The sequence below is a fragment of the Mycotypha africana genome (assembly GCF_025528875.1).
Source record: "Mycotypha africana strain NRRL 2978 chromosome Unknown BDF20scaffold_4, whole genome shotgun sequence".
Lineage (NCBI taxonomy): Eukaryota > Fungi > Mucoromycota > Mucoromycetes > Mucorales > Mycotyphaceae > Mycotypha > Mycotypha africana.
This window is the reverse complement of record NW_026515728.1, coordinates 1290388-1308906: the sequence shown is the minus strand read 5'-3', so window position 1 is coordinate 1308906 and position 18519 is coordinate 1290388. Positions and strand designations below refer to the sequence as shown.

The 18519-nt window shown below is 37.7% G+C and overlaps 8 protein-coding genes across 8 annotated transcripts; 5 read left to right on the top strand and 3 right to left on the bottom strand.

Moving 5' to 3' along the window:
* Positions 1-186: 186 nt before the first annotated feature.
* BDF20DRAFT_864910 (uncharacterized protein) lies at positions 187-1599 on the top strand. Its single transcript, XM_053080762.1, has 5 exons — positions 187-255; positions 345-579; positions 694-870; positions 942-1264; positions 1337-1599. Exons 1-5 carry the CDS (start codon positions 235-237, stop codon positions 1382-1384), a joined length of 804 nt encoding a protein of 267 aa, XP_052937313.1. The 5' UTR covers positions 187-234; the 3' UTR covers positions 1385-1599.
* A 1-nt stretch (position 1600) lies between these two features.
* BDF20DRAFT_450163 (uncharacterized protein) lies at positions 1601-3269 on the bottom strand. Its single transcript, XM_053075477.1, has one exon. It carries the CDS (start codon positions 3077-3079, stop codon positions 1904-1906), a length of 1176 nt encoding a protein of 391 aa, XP_052937312.1. The 5' UTR covers positions 3080-3269; the 3' UTR covers positions 1601-1903.
* Positions 3270-6751: 3482 nt separating this feature from the next.
* On the top strand, positions 6752-7558 carry BDF20DRAFT_818405 (uncharacterized protein; the record flags this gene model as incomplete). Its single annotated transcript, XM_053077358.1, has 2 exons — positions 6752-7047; positions 7144-7558. The coding sequence occupies 2 exons, from the start codon at positions 6752-6754 to the stop codon at positions 7556-7558; spliced, it is 711 nt and encodes a 236-aa protein (XP_052937311.1).
* Positions 7559-8242: 684 nt separating this feature from the next.
* On the top strand, positions 8243-9735 carry BDF20DRAFT_817717 (uncharacterized protein; the record flags this gene model as incomplete). Its single annotated transcript, XM_053077285.1, has 4 exons — positions 8243-8522; positions 8611-8975; positions 9103-9192; positions 9262-9735. 4 exons carry the CDS (start codon positions 8243-8245, stop codon positions 9733-9735), a joined length of 1209 nt encoding a protein of 402 aa, XP_052937310.1.
* Positions 9736-10284: 549 nt separating this feature from the next.
* BDF20DRAFT_834738 (uncharacterized protein) lies at positions 10285-11931 on the bottom strand (the record flags this gene model as incomplete). The annotated part of the gene is made up of 2 exons (XM_053078765.1): positions 10285-11399; positions 11622-11931. 2 exons carry the CDS (start codon positions 11929-11931, stop codon positions 10285-10287), a joined length of 1425 nt encoding a protein of 474 aa, XP_052937309.1.
* A 237-nt stretch (positions 11932-12168) lies between these two features.
* BDF20DRAFT_864881 (uncharacterized protein) lies at positions 12169-13201 on the top strand. Its single transcript, XM_053080761.1, has 2 exons — positions 12169-12703; positions 12835-13201. Exons 1-2 carry the CDS (start codon positions 12622-12624, stop codon positions 12972-12974), a joined length of 222 nt encoding a protein of 73 aa, XP_052937308.1. The 5' UTR covers positions 12169-12621; the 3' UTR covers positions 12975-13201.
* A 1520-nt stretch (positions 13202-14721) lies between these two features.
* Positions 14722-15527, top strand: BDF20DRAFT_834737 (uncharacterized protein; the record flags this gene model as incomplete). The annotated part of the gene is made up of 3 exons (XM_053078764.1): positions 14722-14861; positions 14903-15073; positions 15140-15527. 3 exons carry the CDS (start codon positions 14722-14724, stop codon positions 15525-15527), a joined length of 699 nt encoding a protein of 232 aa, XP_052937307.1.
* A 1774-nt stretch (positions 15528-17301) lies between these two features.
* Positions 17302-18393, bottom strand: BDF20DRAFT_955967 (uncharacterized protein). The gene is made up of 2 exons (XM_053084914.1): positions 17891-18393; positions 17302-17820 (listed from the first exon to the last, which is right to left on the bottom strand). Exons 1-2 carry the CDS (start codon positions 18311-18313, stop codon positions 17470-17472), a joined length of 774 nt encoding a protein of 257 aa, XP_052937306.1. The 5' UTR covers positions 18314-18393; the 3' UTR covers positions 17302-17469.
* Positions 18394-18519: the final 126 nt, after the last annotated feature.

Here is an 18519-nt window from a genome sequence, read left to right as displayed (position 1 = left end):
TATCATACCTTTCCCTTCATCAAAAGGAATAGCAATCGACAAACAGTAACTAGATTTGGTAGCGAACATTGATTGCAATCCGGAGTAGCTGAGCACAAGTAAATTTTGCTATATTACGTCTGTTGTGACAGCAGTAATTGTAGTACAATGCACACCCACATCAAACTGGGGAAAAAAAGTCATTTTTCTACTTTTTTTCTCTCTCTATCTACCAACAACAACCTAACAGTAACTATGTATCCTTTTCGACAACAAGTAAGGGAGCTTTATTTTTTTAGAAAAAAAAAATAAAATAAAAACTTCTTTGCGACAGAAGTGAACCTTATTAAAACAGTTATTGACAGGGATACAATAGTCATCCATCGCCTTTCCTATCTCAGAATAGCAGCCCTATCACACCTACTGCCCAACCTGGTTCTTTTCATAGCCCATATGGTAATCATTCGATCCATCCCCTACAGCAGCAACAAGTATATCAACGGCAATCGTACATTTCGCCAGAGCATCATTATCCGTCATTAGCACCTGCATCCCCATCCATTGCACAAAGTTCTTCTTTACAAAGAAGCAGCACCTACTGTAAGATATAATGGAGAGAAATATCAAAAAGAAAGTTCGAGTCTACAGTCAGTAATGTTACTCTGCAATTGATAACACATATATATATATATATATATTGGCATTCATTTCTAGTGTTACCACAAATGTTGGATAGTCGAACACAGTATTTATGGGAAATATTTCAAAAAGTAGATGCAGACCGTTCAGGAACGATTACTGTTCATGAGTTACAGTCAGCTCTCGTGAACGGCGACTGGTCACCGTTTAATATAGAAACAGTTCGGTTGATGGTGAGCATATTTGATACAGGTAGAAAGATGAAAGCTAGCTTCCATTTGCTGGAATCTATACTGTTTTCTTACAAAGCGGTATTGTTTTAGATAACAATGGTACTATTGACTTTCGAGAATTTCAAGGATTATGGAAGTACATTGAAGATTGGAGTCGGTGTTTCAAGCAATTTGATAATGATCACTCAGGGAGCATTGATTGTATGGAAATGGCTCATGCTTTAAGAGCATTCGGATTTAATGTCAGTGATAGATTTGTGAGCATTCTGGTCCAGAGTTTTGATAAATATGGCAGAGGTGATGTGACCTTTGACAATTTTGTTCAAGCTTGTGTTACGTTGGAAACATTGACCAAACTATTTCGAGCAAGAGACTACGAAAACAGAGGTTCAGTACTTATTAATTATGAAGATGTAAGTATAACATCTGCAACTCTTATGCTATAATGATGAGTGTACAGACTGCTTATCTTTTCATTGTAACAGTTTTTGACAATGATTATCGGTAGTAGACCGAACATGAAAGGGAATTGAAAGACATTGAAACATGTTAATTTGTAGATAGTTTTTATGCTTAGGATTTTTGTTATCTCTGTGCATACTACCATAGTGGTTATCTTTTTAATTAAGATATCAGATACAGAGTCTTGTAAATAAGCCTTATCTTCTAATATATAAAAAGCTCCATGAATTCATTATCAGACAATAGCCGAGGTTAAGCAGAAGTACAAAAAAGCAGATATGTGGTTCAATAGTATCGTTATTGAGGCTGCGTACTGACCGCTAAGAAATGATATTTTTTTATTCAGGTTTCAGACAAGGAATTAAATAAAATAGAAAGGAGAATTTTTACATAAATTTATGATTGTATAGGATAGGGAAGGTGAATAAATAATATGTCAGGTATATATTACAGAAGGAGTTGGCTTACAACCGTAAGGAACCATAGAAAGCCTTTTTTTTTTCTTAAGCTAAGAGAAAGGGTAGTGAGAAGAGGAGGGTATTCTGGCAACTATGACTACTGCTCTTTTGTAACCTGTCCAGCAGCATAAATCAAAGAGTAGCAGGCGTGGTTATTGAAGAAGTAGCAGTGGAACGGCGATGGGGATGACGGCGGTGATGGGTGTGGTTGTGATGGTGCGGATGGGAAGTTGACTTTTTAGCCAGCCAAGTCAGAGGAGAGAGAGATTGGTATAAGAGCCATGTAGTCGTTAATGACACAACTGACTTCATCATAGAAATAAATAACGGAACAATAGAAACGTTCGTGGTGGTAGTAGCAGCAGCGACGCTTTTCACTTGATGTTGCTGTTGCTGGACTTTACTACACTTTTTAGAAGTCTTGTTGTTATGAGGACGGTGATGGTGATAACTAAATAAATATTGAACAAGGAAAGCAAGTCGAGTGTAAGTGGTGGATAGTTTAATGGATGCACCTGCTTCAGCGATCAATGACCATAGTTCATCGTCATCATCATCATCTTCTTCTTCTGCTTCTTCTTGAACATAACAGTCATCGCCGTCGCTCAAGCAGTTGTATTTATCTTGGTATATACGAGCAGAGATAAGTGAGGATCTTTCAAGAGATACTGGATGCTCTGGTTGATATTCAATCTCGATAATTTCCGGATTGAAATGAACGCCTGGCTTATTTGTTGTTGATACTGAATTGCTGCTGATGCTAGTGATACTACTATTATCACTGCTACTGATACTACTGATACTACTGCGTGTTTGATTGTTATAATCGGAAAGTAATATAGGAGAATGCGCTATAGAATAACAACTATATTCAGACGATGTGAGAAGTACTTGTGGTGAGTCGAAATAGGAAAAGATGGACTCGGAATAAGTCGGTAACATCTGAGTGACGTTACTGTGTTTCTTTAAAACAGGCTTTAGACTTTGGAGAGAAGTTGTTGTTTTTGTTGTTGTTGTTGTTATTGGTCGTTCAATTGTAAAAGTTTGTGCTTTGTGATATGTTATTGTGTCATCTTCATGCTCGCTAACAATAGTACGACTCATATTCTTGCTTTCCAAAATAGCAGATTGCGTAAAATGTTCTGCAGACTGTTGCTGGTCAATGTTATTGCTTAAAATGATTGATTTGGTGTATTTAGGACCATATAACCCTATCAGATGCAATGATAAAAGATAAAGTAAGTACGATAAGGTTGCATTGAAATCTTTCGCCTTTTTTTGGAAATGGAATTTATTCAAGGTGTTCATTTCTTACATGTGATATCAGATTCCTTTTGCCTATCAGCATTGATAACATTGAAATGTAAGTGTGCAATTCTTATAAATTTTCAATGCGCAAAAGATTGTTTTACCAGCTAACAGTAGATGGATCTACCAATTGGTTCGTTTGACTGAGTTGACTTGTACAGTGCCTTGCCATAGCTCTCCATAAAGCATTTTCAAATCGATACAACTTGTATTGCTCTGACCTCTTCAATTTTCTTTCGTTTCTTGTTAATAACGAAGTGGTGGTGGTGATATTCTCAACAATGTATTTTTGATGTTGTTTGCGAGTTTCTTTGAATGTCTGGATCAAATCTTCACAATCCCATTGATGTGATAGATAATCGACACATATTTCTGCCTGCATCATGGTTGATTTTTGCGGTTTTTCTCAATGCTGCGAAAACGGTTGTGTATATAAAATAGGAAACTTGAGAATGGAGTAGGAACAGTGTAATGTAGAAAGGAAGGAAACTGAGATCTGTCTTTATTTTTATAGGAAAAAAAAATGAGGGGCAGATATCGAAATTGGAATAGCGCTCGTGCTGCCAGGCAAGGGGTGGTCGTCAAAAAAAAAAAGTCTTTTAGAAGAACAACAACAATTCTCAGTTTGTCCATATCTGTTTACTATATCCAATGAAGTGCTGCATTAATGCAAAATAGCTGACAAGATCCAGATCAAATCATCGCTCTTTTTTTCTTTTTTTTTTGTAATCAAGCTCTTCCCATTCTTTCATTACTAATGAATATACGTAAAAGCCTGAGAGGGGCCAGAACAAATTTGCTATTGATAATGGCTGCAATTGCACAGACCGTGTTACACCTGAAAGAAATCTCAAGCAACTCTCTTCTCTATTTTCAATTCCTCTTTTTATATAACTTGAATGGACGGCTCTATAACTTGAAACGGCATCTTCTTTTTGCTTTTACATCATGAAGATGTTATGATTTCAAAAGGCAGAGAACGATAGGTTCACCCCAGATTCTCCACTTTTTTTATATGGAACCACAACTCCTCTTCAATTTTGAATTCTAAAGTAAAATAGCTATTTCTCCAATTGGGAGGTAGTATAAATCTGGCAAAAGATCAGAGCTATTTGAGTCTCTAAAGTGGTCTCACAAGCTCATCGTATAACGGAAAGTTTATTTCGTAATGTCATATAAGATAGATAGTTGAATAGAGCTTGATTATACGAGGTATAACATCCTCTATTGCTATTAAAATGAGTAATATAAAATATCAGTAATCAACCTATCGAGCAAAATAAAACTAGCGCGCATTAAAGTTTTCGGTTCCTTATCATAAATAAACTATTTTTGTGATAAAGCCGATGAGCTTTCTGACGATAGATACAAAAACCTAATAGATTAGGCGTATGGCGTTTTTTTTTTTTCAATTTTTTGTTTACGTTTATTGATAGAAAACCAAACCAAAACTGTATTTAAGGAACAGGTTACACATTTGTTTCGTTCATAACTCTGTCATAAATGTAAACAGGTTTTTTCCAACTTTCAGCCTTATGCTATTTAATTGTGGTCTCTGAAATGAAATATCTCGTTCTATAGCTTTAGTTTTGCAAGACATAGATCGAAATGAAAATGTTATAATGACCAAAGCAAAAAGAAAGGCTGAACATTACCAACAAGAATGAGTAGAGCATAAGTGTTTATTCAATTAGATCAAGTATAAGAAAAGGTATTTCTTTATGTATACTTAGGAATGAGGACAAAAGAAAAGGCTCAGAGGGGACTTTTCACGTTCAAACAAGGTTGGAAACATAGAATACGCAACTTACCATAGTGGTCTCCATAAGCTTTTTGTATTTGTAGATTGTAGCCTTGTCGTCTCCACATTTCCTTTTCCACACCAAACTGATGTTCAACCACGTCTGCTCGATTTGGAGTTGGGATCTGAGAGTAGGTGGAAATGAGGTTTTGCATTTATCGCTCGTGTTATTGACTTATAAATATTCGTGCAACCATTGAGGCACTCAACGTAATGGAAGGCCCAGACGCCAGTATGGCCGTTCATTGCCCATCTATGGACTGATAGAACTCTAGCTTTCTATTCTATTTTTAAATAATTTGTGTTGCTTTACTCAAAAAGACAAGCAAAGGATGTCCTTCTCACACATTGCACCGATCATTGTCATGAATACGCCTCTTTGGCTGTTCATTGTGATCTTGGCAGGAAGTATGATGCAAAGATCTTTTTAAACGTTCTCTTGATATGCAGGTGGAAATCTGCCTCGGCAACGCAAAAGCAAGTTTCCATGTAACTAAAGTCTTTCAGGAAGCTTTACTCGGTGCCTTTTCCTTTCTCTTATCCAAAGTCTTGATATCATTGCAGAGTTGTAGTAGCTTTTTTGATATATTCATTGTCAAGATACAGTACTTGTTCAGATGCTTGCCAATAGCTAGGATTGTAATAGTTAAGCTAGGAAGAGGTTCACCACAGCAGCTGGATGCTGTATGAAAGTCGCGTCAGGATGCTTTTCAAAGGACTGCAAGAAGTAAAACGAATGCTTTCTGATGAAGAGTTTCTTCTGATTTCCATACTTAAGAATTCCTCGAGAGCGGATGGCTTTTGTTGCCTAATCACTCTGTTTGCCAGAATTTGCCTCTGCATTCTCCCATAACAAATTTCCTGGGTTTGGCAGCATACTGTTGGCTACTTCACTCGTTCATACCAGCTTTCAACGCAGCCGCGAACACACCATTAGCAAAGACACAATGAGGGTGCTCCAAGATTTGCTACTTGATATACATTTCCCATGAGAGTTATTCTATAGAAACTTTTCAGATAATACAAGTATGGAATTGGATTCTGGCGTGCGTTTTTGATGGTATTTTCTTTTTTATCAATAAATGAAATTAGTCACACATCGCTGAGTATCTATAATGCTACCTTTTCATGCATTGCTATAGAAATAATTGACTCTTTATGGGCAAAAGAACAAACTGTGTAGAATGAATCTCGTGTTGTTTCAATACATGAAGGGATCAATACATTAAAATAAAGAAAGAAACAAATTGCACATGTCATCAGAAGCCGCGATCAACAACAGCACCAAAAAAAAAAAAAAGAAAAAAAAAGAAAAGTAAACTCTTGACGTATATTTAGTTTAGCATACTAGTTGTTGGATTCGTTTATTTTTTAATTTTTTTCCTTTTTTCTCTTGTCAAAAAGAGAATGAATTGCCCAATATCCATTTTAATGTTCAGGTTACGTAATCTGTCAAAGTGTCAAAGTGATTCCGCTCCTCTCCCCCGTCCTCTAACTCCCACTATTTGACATCATACGCTTTCTATTTGGTTTCATTCTAGCAAAAAGAGAAAAATCAATAAACTCGTCTCATTTTAAATTTTTTTTTTTGCCATGTTTTGTTTCGCTTCTTTTCTCCAGTACACACATCCTCTTTTCTTTTTTCGGAACTTTAGATAATGCTTACGATACGATTAGGCATCAAACCATCTAAAAATACTTTATCCTTGCTTACAAAGGGGCGTCGTTGTGTTTATAGTACGCTGTCGTCGCCTAACAGCCGTCATCCACCCCATGGACGCTCCCCACTCCCTCTGGGCTGGCCACAACCATCTTGCACCCTCTATGGCCTGAGCCACGCAAAGAGGCCACTGCTATGGCCCTCCTCTGGTATGCACTGCACTACTACGTATTCGCTGTGCGTGTCGAAACGCACACTGTCCTTATGGACGATCCCAAAGCTCTTCCTCTCTGGGCAGAAGATCAGCCTATGGACGATACCTAAATATCTGCTGACAGGCAAGCTGAACGGGTCTAAAAACAAGAAACATCGGCACTGGCTTTTAGGCGCTTTTGGAGTAGCGACTTTTTTGAGCTCCCTCTTTGGGCCGGTGGTCTGGGTGGCGGTAGGTGGTACTGCCTCGATTGTGTGTTGGCGATTGTTTAGAAAGGCACAAAAATGGTGGACGTATTTAAGACCGGCGACGATGACAGCGAACGACGTGGGACAACGCTTATTGAAGGGAGGGACAGCAGCAGCAGCAGCAGCTTCACTCGCGGATAGCAGTTCCACGCATAGCACCATCACAGACACTTTGTTGTCTCAAATAGGCACACATTACGCTGTGGACCTTGTTCGAAATGAAGTGGTTCAAAAATTGCAAGATTATTTCGAAAAGACGGAAAAAGGACAGGCCATGCTAGAACAGATGTTCCCTACGGACAATAACAGTCATTCACTGAGTTGGGAAGATGTGTCGCGGTCAGAAGTGGTTCGATTGACGAACAATAAGCACATGCATCGCGTTTCTGTCTGCTTTTCAGTGGTCAAGGATGGCCGTGAGGGACAACAACACCCATGCCAAGTGATGGCCTCTGCTATCATCAGTGATGAAGGCAAGATGGATCTAGAAGAAGTAAAGCTTAGCTCGCCTGAATGGAATGAGGATGAGATCATTCCCTTGTCATCATTAAAATAAAAGAGGAGAGTAAATATGCCTACTATTGTGTTACTTGGTTTTTCTCTGTTCGATGGTCCAAAGAGCGCACGTTCCCCTAAAGGGTTGATCCCGCATTGCTCAGAGTCTATTTTACAAAGTGAAAAAAAAAAAGAAAAAAGAAAATGGGGCCTGTTAGGGCACAGAGGCGGACGATTGATATATGTGCACTGAACATAAGAAAAAGTCAGACGGATGATCTAGTTAACAGGCATAACGATATCATCCTTTATCTACAATGTGAGTACTTTGGGCTATTCTAATAAAAGAGACACATCCTTACTGTAAGATGGCGGCACTTTTTGAAGGCCACTATGAAACATAGTAGCACTTTTGTCTCTCTGGTCTCTTGTTTTTTAGTACAGATGGATCCGCAGAAGGCTACTTTTTCATTCTTTAAGAATTCTTTATCCTCATCTGCATGCTGGTGTAACAGTAAAAGGGTCTCTACCCTTTTGGACGATAATGATCCTGTTACTGTCACAAAAAAAAAGGGAAATGTAAGGCAACAAGACAAAAACAGGGCCACATTTGCATGCATTGCATCAGTAGTCATTTAATGGTTGTGTAACAGCTGCTCTTTTTCTTTTTTGTTAGAATCCTCTTCTTGCCTTTCTTTTCCTGAATCTTTTTCTAAACTTTATAGGAGAGTTCTATAGACAACCCATGGATGTCGTTGCGGTACAAGTTGAAACATGGCTTCGAGCCTTCACTGCTTTTGCACAGAATAAAAGACTTGCACAAGGCTTTTTACAGAAGGGGTTGCAACGTAAAAAGTGGATCATTGTAGGCGGCGGCATTCTGTCTTATTTGATGTGGGTGCGCTATCGACGATACAAATACATTGTCATGATTCGAAAAAAGTATCCCAATCCACTTGACGTTTTGAATAATCCAGAGATTGCTCAAGAAATACATGCTACTACCATGAAAAAGGAATTTCCTTGTAAAAAAAATAGAATGGGATTTTGCACAAGAAGAAAAAAGACCAGGACTTACTCACATCGATGACTCTTTAGTTCTAGGACGAGAAGCAACCGAACTGGCGCTCTTCAAGACATTCACCATACCTACCATTAGTAAATTGTTGGTGGCCACAAAGCAATTCGAACACGATGCAAGTCGTCGTGCGGAAGATACCGAGCTCTTATTGAATGAAATTGTGGACACATATGGTCGCATCCAGAAACAATTACAAAAAGACCCCGACACGCCAGAAGAGGATATCCAGGCACAATGGAAAAGGCCGACATTAGCGTTGGAGCGACTGAATGAACTGCATGGAAAGTACTCTATATTGAATGAAGACTATATTTACACGCTCTCCTTATTCATCTTTGAGCCCATCTCTTGGATTAACCGATTTGAATGGCGAACATTGGATGAAAGAGAGATCAATGTAAGAAAAGAAACATTTTGTTTGTTTTGCCTTGTAGATAATGAAAATATGGATCATAGCCTGTGGTTACCGTTACTTACTTTACTTTTTTTTTCGCCCCCTCCCCCCCCCCAACCCACGCATCAAGGCTCTTTTTCGTGTTTGGTATGATGTAGGCATTGCCATGAAAATGAAAGATGTGCCTGATACACCCGAGAAAATGCTTGCTTTTAAGAATGTAAGTCAACCTACTCTAAACCCTCCTTCACGTTCTTTATTCATTCATTCATTTCATTTATCACAAAAGATGTATGCACAAAAGAAGATTGCTTATGCACCCTCGAATTGGAAATGTGGGGAGCCAACCGTCCGACATTTACTCTCCAACTTACCACGCTGTCTTCAAGAAACGGCTTACACACTCTCCCTTTACGTACTGCCGTCTGTGCTGGACACAGAAGATGTCGTCGCCTTTCGTTTGCCTCACGCCGAATCCAAGCTGATCACTTACTTATTTCGAGCCACCATGTTTTTGCGCGCACTATTTATTCGGTATTGGATGCTGCCTCGATCGCATTACGTGAATCGTACCCCGTTTTATGCCACCACCACGAGCACAGGCGTGGATCGCTATGTCCCCGAGTTTGACTATTATCAGCGTCGTATCTATAAAGACGGCTATCTCATTTCAGAATTAGGCCCTGACCATTTCAAACCGCCTTTTTGTCATGAAGCCGTCATTCAACCGTCTTTCTGTCCCTCTCTTTTAGCAAAGAAATAAAATGCTTCTTACAGCTGATGGTCGAGCCATCCAGAAGGGGAATCGCGCGATTCGATGGAGAAATAACAATATAGAATTAAATAAATTTGTTTCTTTTTTATATAATGAAAATAAATTAAATTAAATAAGAACAAGATTGAAGGTTTAGGAGAGTCAGGAGAGGGGTGATCAGTGAGGCAAAAAATGAATATTGTCAAAAAAAAAAAATGCTACAAAAAAATCTAGAGAGTATATATATATATATATATGCGTATATACATATATACAATGGAAATAATAATAACAATAATAAATGCATGTAGGAATTGGTCAAATGATGCGATATATATAAGAGTATAAGTGAGCTCTCCTTTTTCCTTGTGAGTGAGTGTGAGTGTGTGTGTGTGTTTGGTGTGTGTAAAAAAATAAAAATTTCAATATGTATAGTCTTTAAACGGATTTAAACAGTTTAAGGATAATAAATAACTATAAAAGAGAGAAACAAAATAAATAGCCAAAAAGGTAGACGCCGAAAGAAAGAAGAAAAAAAAAAAAGAGTATAAGTATTATTTAGAGATACCAAGGATATAAAAAGTTCTTACAATGATTAGCCGTCGTAGCGGCTTGAGGTTGTTGTTGTTGGAAGGGATGTTGTTGTTGATGAGGATGCATGGGATGAGATTGGGGAATAAATGGAGGTGTATGAAGATGGCTTGATGAAAAATTGGAAAAATTCATATAGTTGCGCAAAGGACAGCGGCTACCCACAGCAGCAGCAGCATCCGCGGTTGTGGTGGTCGTGGCAGGAGCATTCATCATACGAGGATCTTCTTTTTCACCAGGCTTATCCAGATTAAACAAGAGTTCATGAGGAAGTAGACTTTCAGCGTTGGAAGGAAGAAGAGAATCTTCAAAGTCCAAGGCGTTATGAGAAGGAGGCTGACTAAACATCATGTGGGGGATAAAGGCTTGATCAGGAGATATACTACCTACGCCGGGAGCAAAAGACGTACGACTGCTATTCTTGAGATCCATGTACCAATTCTGTTGGAGCAATTTTTGACTTTCAGTGGAAAAGAAAGAGGGACGTTCGACTGCTTGTTTGCTGCTCGTTGTGTTGAGGAAGCCGTTGGTTTGTTGTTGTCTTTGATGATGCAACATATCCTTGTTTTGTTGTTGTGGTTGTTGTTGTTTCTGCTGCTGCTGCTGCTGCTGCTGCTGCTGTTGTTGTTGTTGTTGTTGTTGTTGTTGCTGTTGTTGCTTTTTTTGCGCTTCTTCTTTTTCAAGATTCTTCATTTCAAGTGCATCGCCGGGAAGACTGAAATGTCTAAAAGTACAGCGAGAACCATAAGGACAGGCACCGGTCTGATGAAAGGTGCGACATTTTTGCGTTTTATATTTGGGATGACGATCCACTTCACGTAAATCAGCAGCACCATGAGCATACTGACATTTCGAGCCATAACGGCAGTGGTTGGTTTCTTCCCAATTGCGGCAGAGTTCGGTTTTGTACAGACTTTTTTGCTTCTTTTCAGCTTCAGATAGTTCTTGGCTCGTCACACTGCTACTGCTGCTACTGTTGCCACTATGATAAGAGGCTTTCTTATTTAGACTCTTAGGTGACTTTTTTATCGATTGAATTGAGTCGTTGTCAGAATCCATGTCTTCTTTCTTATTATTGTAGGCTATAAAAAAGCAACGTAAAACATAAGGGTCAAAAGAAAAAAAGGAAAAAAAAAAAAGAAAAGAAGAAAGAAAAAAGAAAAAAAAAAAAAATTGTATGTCAGCTAAGCAAATTTCATTGGCAAAACACAGCGTTCGCTCTTTTTCTCTCACTCTCGCTCTTTTTTTCTTTTTAAACCCCCATCCCCCCAAAAAAATCAATCTGTCAAAAGAGGATACGTTACTTTTTGTTTCACGCTTCTTGATGGCGTTATTATTCTTTGCTGGCTTATTGTAGTTGCGACTCTTGACAGAAGAGGAGGATTCACTGCCACTATGTTCCTGGTCACCATAGCTGGAATTGCTAGTCACATCAGAAGAAGAAGACGACGACGCGGATTTATCACTTTGATCTGATAAGCTGGATGAATTTTTACGTCCAGAGAGGTCCAAGTAACTGTCAAACAAACGCTCGTCAATTTCATCGTAACTGTGGGTGGTGGTTGGCTCCTCCTTGGTGACAGAAGCGAGAAATCCAAATGTTGTGCCAGACATTGTTTAAATGATAATAACAAATAATAAAATGGTAGTTGCTCTAAATAAATATGAAATAAATAATTCAAAAGAGTGGGATGATGGAGCTTTTTTTTTGGTTTTTTTGACGATAATTCTTTGGTTTTCTTTTTCTTGATATTTTGAGATAAAAAAAAAACAATAGTTGAAATAATGAAGATAAAAAGGAAAGAGACGATTAAATGATTACTTTTTCGTATATTTAAAATAGGGGAAAGGAAAAAAAAAAAAAAGGAATCTTTTTATGCTTGAAATAAAATCGGGACCCTATTTATATATGAAAAAAAAAAAGAGCGGCAAAACAAAACCCTAAAATTCTCCAATTTACAAGCAAATAACGGTTTGCAAAAGTGGAGTGACTCCAGTCCTTTGTTTGATTGACCCAAGAGGGCAAATCGCCAGCAGTAGCAGCAGCAGCAGTAACAGCAAACAAGGAAGCCAAGTGAGATAAAAATCTAAGCTCCGTTCAAGTTTAGCTTCTCTTTTGCTTGTCTCTCTTTTTCCGTAGCTGTTAAAAAGAAATGTTTCTCGGAGTTTATGTCAGAAAAAAGAAAAGTAACAACAGCCAAAAAAAAACCACGTACTTTATATGCATATCTATTTCTATCAAATAAAGCAGTAAGCTTTCTGATCTTTTTATTCAGAACACACCCCTCACATTGAAAACATAAGATGCATAATAAGACTATGAATTGTTGTTGTATTTGTCATCATAGAATAAGACTTGCCTTGGTTCACCTATGCCAACAAACTTGTAAGACACAAATATTTATAAATCAAGTCATACATTTTGTTTAATTTCATAGACTACAACAAACAAAAAAAGAGATCGAAAGACAGCTGTGATATTAATATTCTTTCTTTTTTTTTTTTGTGTTGTTTTTGGCTGTTGTTGGGATTCCAACCTGCAAAATAGTCTTATAATTGATCTGGTTATTAATTACATTTCGGTTAAGCTGGGCAATCCAGGTACGCAAAAAAGCCCTTTTTGTATTAATATTGATACAACTCATAAAAATGTTTAGAACCAATTTTTGGCCATTTGCAAGCAGATCTCTATCAAAATCCAAAATTAATTGGGAACCTATTGCCCCTTCCTAATGGATCTGACAGTTCGATTATAATTCCTAAACACATCCATTCAAGCACATAGATACAAAGATAGGAAGACAGACAGGCACACACATACACACACACATACACACACACACACACACACACACACACACACACGTACAATCTTAAATCATGCATTCTCACAGTAAGAAAGAAAAGACCTTGCTTAGTTTGGAAACATGCTTTCTTTCTTTTTCAATGAACCGGAATAGGGACACTATCCTTTTCATAAATCAAAATTTGCGGAGCTCTTTTTCTTTTGCACTGAAAGAAAAAATAGAAAAAGCGCGTTTCAGTCAAGTTTCAAAAATATGTAAAAGAATTAAGACAGAATATTAAAGCAAAAAAGAAAGACCCATTGAAAAATCACTAATTTAAACAAGAAACTGTGCGTGCCTCTTTGTTCTGTCCCTTGGTCGACCCCTCTTCCTCTTTAAAAGGAACGCAGACCTATCGTTTAAGAATTTGTTCATGCATGGATGACAAGAAAGTGTCATCATATTCTTCTGTATCACTCACTCCAAGCAATACTCTGCGAAAAAAAAAAAGGAAAGGGCTTGGTTTGAGATTCCGAATTCCTCGGCTCAGAAGCAAGATGTCACTTTATTTCAACGTCTCAACCCATCACAGCTTTCATAGGATCCAAGAGAGCACGCCACAGTAGCAACGGAATCCTCTTAGCATAGCCAAGCTATTCTTATCCCAGCACTGTTGAGTCAACGGAGGAGTTCTATATTAAAAATAGAGTGGTCTCGTTGTCCATTTTATAGCCGCATCTAATTTCTCTTTTCTGATAATCGTCTACTGTCTTTATCCATCATTGTATAACCCATGGTTGCAAAGCTTTCCTTTCGGAAAAAAAAGAAAAAAAAGTACTAAAAACGGTAATTTCCCAAACACGCATTTATGTGCCAATCATGTTATACATGGTACCACCCTGTTGAAAAGCATCCACTTTTGTTTGTATTTTGCCTGCAAGTCTCTCACATACCACAAGGTCAAAAAAAAAAGAACAAGAATGCCAACACATTCTTTTTATAGGATGATGTAGCCACTCTCAGGTGTGAGTGGATTACGGTTTAATGTCATTCTCTTCTATACAGCATTACAAAGGGGGACAAAATAATCCAGATATCATAAAGCCAATCCTGTGAAAGCCAACAGGGCAAGAGTCTATTGATTTCAGATCGTGATATTGAGCCTTTATACTACATAAATCGTACAATTGAGTTAGACAACGGCCGCTTCCTCGTGATAAATTTGAAATGTTTGCTAAATGAGAAACAATGGCTGAGCATTTGAGTTGTCTTGAACTTACCCAAGTTAGAGGTTATTGAACTGACTGCTTTAGTGTACATTGGCTTTCGCAGCAGAGAAAAAAGAACGTACTACCTTTGGAAAGCCTTGCATCTAACCTTTTTTTAAGAAAAATTTGTTCCTTTGATGTTGAATGCTTATGCTAAAAAAGAAGATAGGCTTGTCATTGAAGTCTTATAACTTTTCCGTCAAAAAGAAAAAGAACTTTACATATCCATTGAACAAGCCCCGTCAACGAAGGTATGTCAATGAGACAAGAGCTATAAAAGATTGAGACAAAGGTTTGAATATAAAACTGAGAAAAAATGAGAACAACAACAAGACGTGACACTTCAATCAATGATTGACATTACCATTACTGTAGACTCGTCTCACTTACAAATAACATTCTTCAGTCACTACCATATTGAAATAGTTATAGATCAAAGCAACGCTAAGTGCTTAAAGTGTAATTTCAAACCCAGAAAAGCTTTTAAAAAGTAAGGCCTATTTTTTGATTTTCTCTCTTTCTTGCTTTCAGATTCCTTCCATTCGCAAACTTGGATAGGACAATTGAAGGCATAATGAACTTCTCCTGTGGTTGTGCATTTGACAAAGCAGTGAAAGAACCTCACTTCAAGAAAACGAAACATTTTGAAGATTTGAGTGCAAGCTTCGCTATCAATGCTAAAAACGAACAATTAGGAGCACAGTAAGCATCATCAACGCTATTGTTCACTCTACTTGTACGAGTGGAGAGAGACTGATTGTTTCCAAGCTATTCATGGCTAGTACAAGTACATAAACCTTTCAAAGTAACATCGCAACCTCAACAGCGTCGGCCATATATCGAAGCTACGTTCGAGAATCCTACTGATCCCGATCATCCCATCGTGGTACCCGCTATACAACTCAAACCCACAGAAGGAAACAATGATTTTGAAAAGCCACGTTATTATTTCCTTTCGCCAGCTCTTGGCGCTTTACGTTGCAAACTCTACAAGATGAAAATCACAGCTTATACAGACAACTCCAAATCAGTCATTTTAACGGAGCACGAAAATCAACTGCTTTCACGTATCAATACAGACTCATGCATTAAATCAGAATTTATGGAAAAAATGAAAGCGGCAGCGAACTATAGTGAATGGGAAACAAAACAATAGACGTAAACTGCTCACAATATTCGGCATCCATTCATCACAACCTTTATTATTTCAAAAATGCATGGATACTTTTTTTCGTCATTTTATTTTCTGTTTAATCCAAGTGAGGTTCACCGTAAAAGGAAGTTAAACTGTGCCAGAAAGGATAAACTTAGAATAACAATAGAATACTCTGGCTGATGAGAGTGATTTTTGCCTCCGTAAGAGTGACCACAGTTCCTTAGCAGTTTTGAGAAATTTAGGAAAGAGGTGCATCATAGACAGTAGTTTCTTACAAGACTCGTCATTATAATGGCACGGGCAAAGTTGCAGTTTCAATTAATCCATCATGACAAGAAAACTGCAGTGGTGACGATCATTAGTGTCAGCAATTTTGTACAAGAACTGGTCTTTCGCATAAACGTAGTAAAGAAAATGAATGAGTTGTTATGTTTCTTTTTCCAATAGGCTAATGCCTGAGTACGCACCTTCCAAAATCTAGTATTCTTTGTTTTTTGATGAAAAAGGTCTATATACTCGAATAAACGTCAGAACGTACCTGTTTCTATTTGAATACGTTTTTTTGAGATTTCAACATCTTGCACGTACCTTCAATTGTGTAAAAAGTCATCAATATTTTTTAGAAACACTTTTTCAAGACTCCTTGACAAAGTTACAAGCTAGATCTTTTTAAATACAAAGCATTGGTCTTTCAAGAAAAAAAAAAAAAAAAAAAAAAAGAGATATGTCAAGACCATCCACTCGTTACTGTATTGGTTTTATTGTTAACAGAGAATTGCATAGCACTAGAAATTCCCAGATTTTAATAGCCTCTTTTCTTCCTATGCAAATATAAAAGTCGTGATTGTCGTTTCTATCTATCGATTCACTCTAACAGACAAATGCTGTGATAGTGGTGGTACACTTTTATCCGTCATTGTACTTCACATCCGAATGTACCCTTCGAATCTGTTTTCTTCAAACAGATAGGTTATTTTTGAGAGCAATGATATAGCTTTTGCAAATAGACGCGTTCAAAAGAATCTAAAATAAAAGTTTGTCCAGGCAATACAAATGTCCTTTTTTCTGTCACTGAACTGCTTCCAAGAAAAACGAGTTCCATTATGAAAAATCCAAGACAATCAAGACAGTTTTATTTGGCCAAAGCATGATAACGACAAATAAAGGTAGTAAAAAAAAGAACTACGAAAAAAATGGTATGACATATTGGCTCATTCCTATACATTAGGCATAGAAACTTAACAGGCAGCACCAAGTGTAGGTTTGTCATAATAGCTGCCCTACCGAGCTAGGCCTAGGCCTAACTCGGCATCCAAGGCTCGTCGCCACGATGGAAGGGATTTAAATAAAGACATTTTGCCACCAATAGTCCGGCACTTATGACTGAGACGGTTTATCCAGTTTTTGTAGCCTTCTATCTCTGCCACCTTATAGAGTGGTGATTTTCCTTTGTTATCCCTCGTACACCCTACTATTTTAAATTCTGCCTAATAATATTTGAAAGAGTTGTCGGATTGCAGTAAATTGCTCTCATATACAGGTCACCTAGTATTATTCCATGACAACATCGAATATATCATTTTTCTTTGATGGCTCCAGTAATATATGCTATAAGATCATTAGGAAGTCAGTCTGTACCCAATTACATTAATCAATTCATAGAGCCATCTTTATATTGGTAGCAATTACTCATTCCGACCCAACAAGAGCCGCGTAAATTCAACACACTGTTCCAACAATCAAGTGCTTTTTGCTTCATTAGTACACTTATAATAAAAAAAAAACAACAAAAAAACATATCCATAGAACAATAGATATAAAATTTGTTTATGTAAGTATATAAGCAGTATAGGATATCTTCATTAAAAAGAGAGAAAGGAAAAAAAAAGGGAGGTCAAGCAAATGCTAGCGGACGAGAGAGACTGAAAACAATTGTTGTTTACTAACTGGATCGAGGCCATCTCGTATCCTTGGGTGGAAGTTTAGGTGGTACTTCTGGTACAGCACCATATTGATGGTGGTGATGCTTTGCTGTTGTTGGCGGCGCAGGTTTTTTCAATGTCGCATCAGCAGTACTGCTTCCATCACCACCATCCAAATACCGTGGTTTTGTAATGATCGTGTTATCATCATGAATTTCAACAGGCGGAGGTTGTGCGTTCCTGTTTCCTTTTTCTAACCTGATCTCATCCATTCTTCGATTGATCAAGAACTCTTCTAATAACATAGCGTTACGCCAGTTACATTTGAAGAAAATGTCCAATATATCACCGGCAATAGGTGTCAGACCGAGCTAAGGGTAAAACTCATCATGAATATCTTTCTTTCTAAAATGAGATCATAGTCGTCTTTGTATCGCTTACCATAAAGTCAAACATAACATTCATCATCATTCTGCTTAGGATATGCTTTGGTAAATTGGCTTTAGATGCTGTTCTGATCAATTGCAGAGCCATGGCAGCTGTCAGTACATCTCCAATGCCAGGTATGAAACCGATGATACCGTCCAATCCAATATTAAAGCAGCAACAATGGCACCCCTTATCCAAATACCATGCTCTCTTTTTCACCTTTAACAAAATGTTACGCTCTTCCTTGTTTAATAAGAGGTCAGGCGTCGCTTTCACTTTTTTGATATTGTACCAATGCTGCTTTTTTTGCGCCGCGGCTTCTTGTGTAGCAGCTATGATTTCAGGATCAGTTTCAAAGCTGGGCTGATTTTCATGCACACGGTCAGCTACTTGTCCCAGTATTTTCTGTTTGGCAATCTTTGTCGCCACTTGCATTTTTTTGTTTTCTGTTATAATGAAAATAGAAAGAGAGAGTTACAGAATACTAGCAAAAAGAAGAAGAAAAAAAAAAGCTGAAACACAAAAAAAGAACAAATAATAAAAGTAAACCCAATGAATGAATCATGACGTCTGGAGAATATTGGAAGATCTTTACCTTTTTTTTTCATTTCTCTGCGGCCCATCACATAAATTGAATGGCC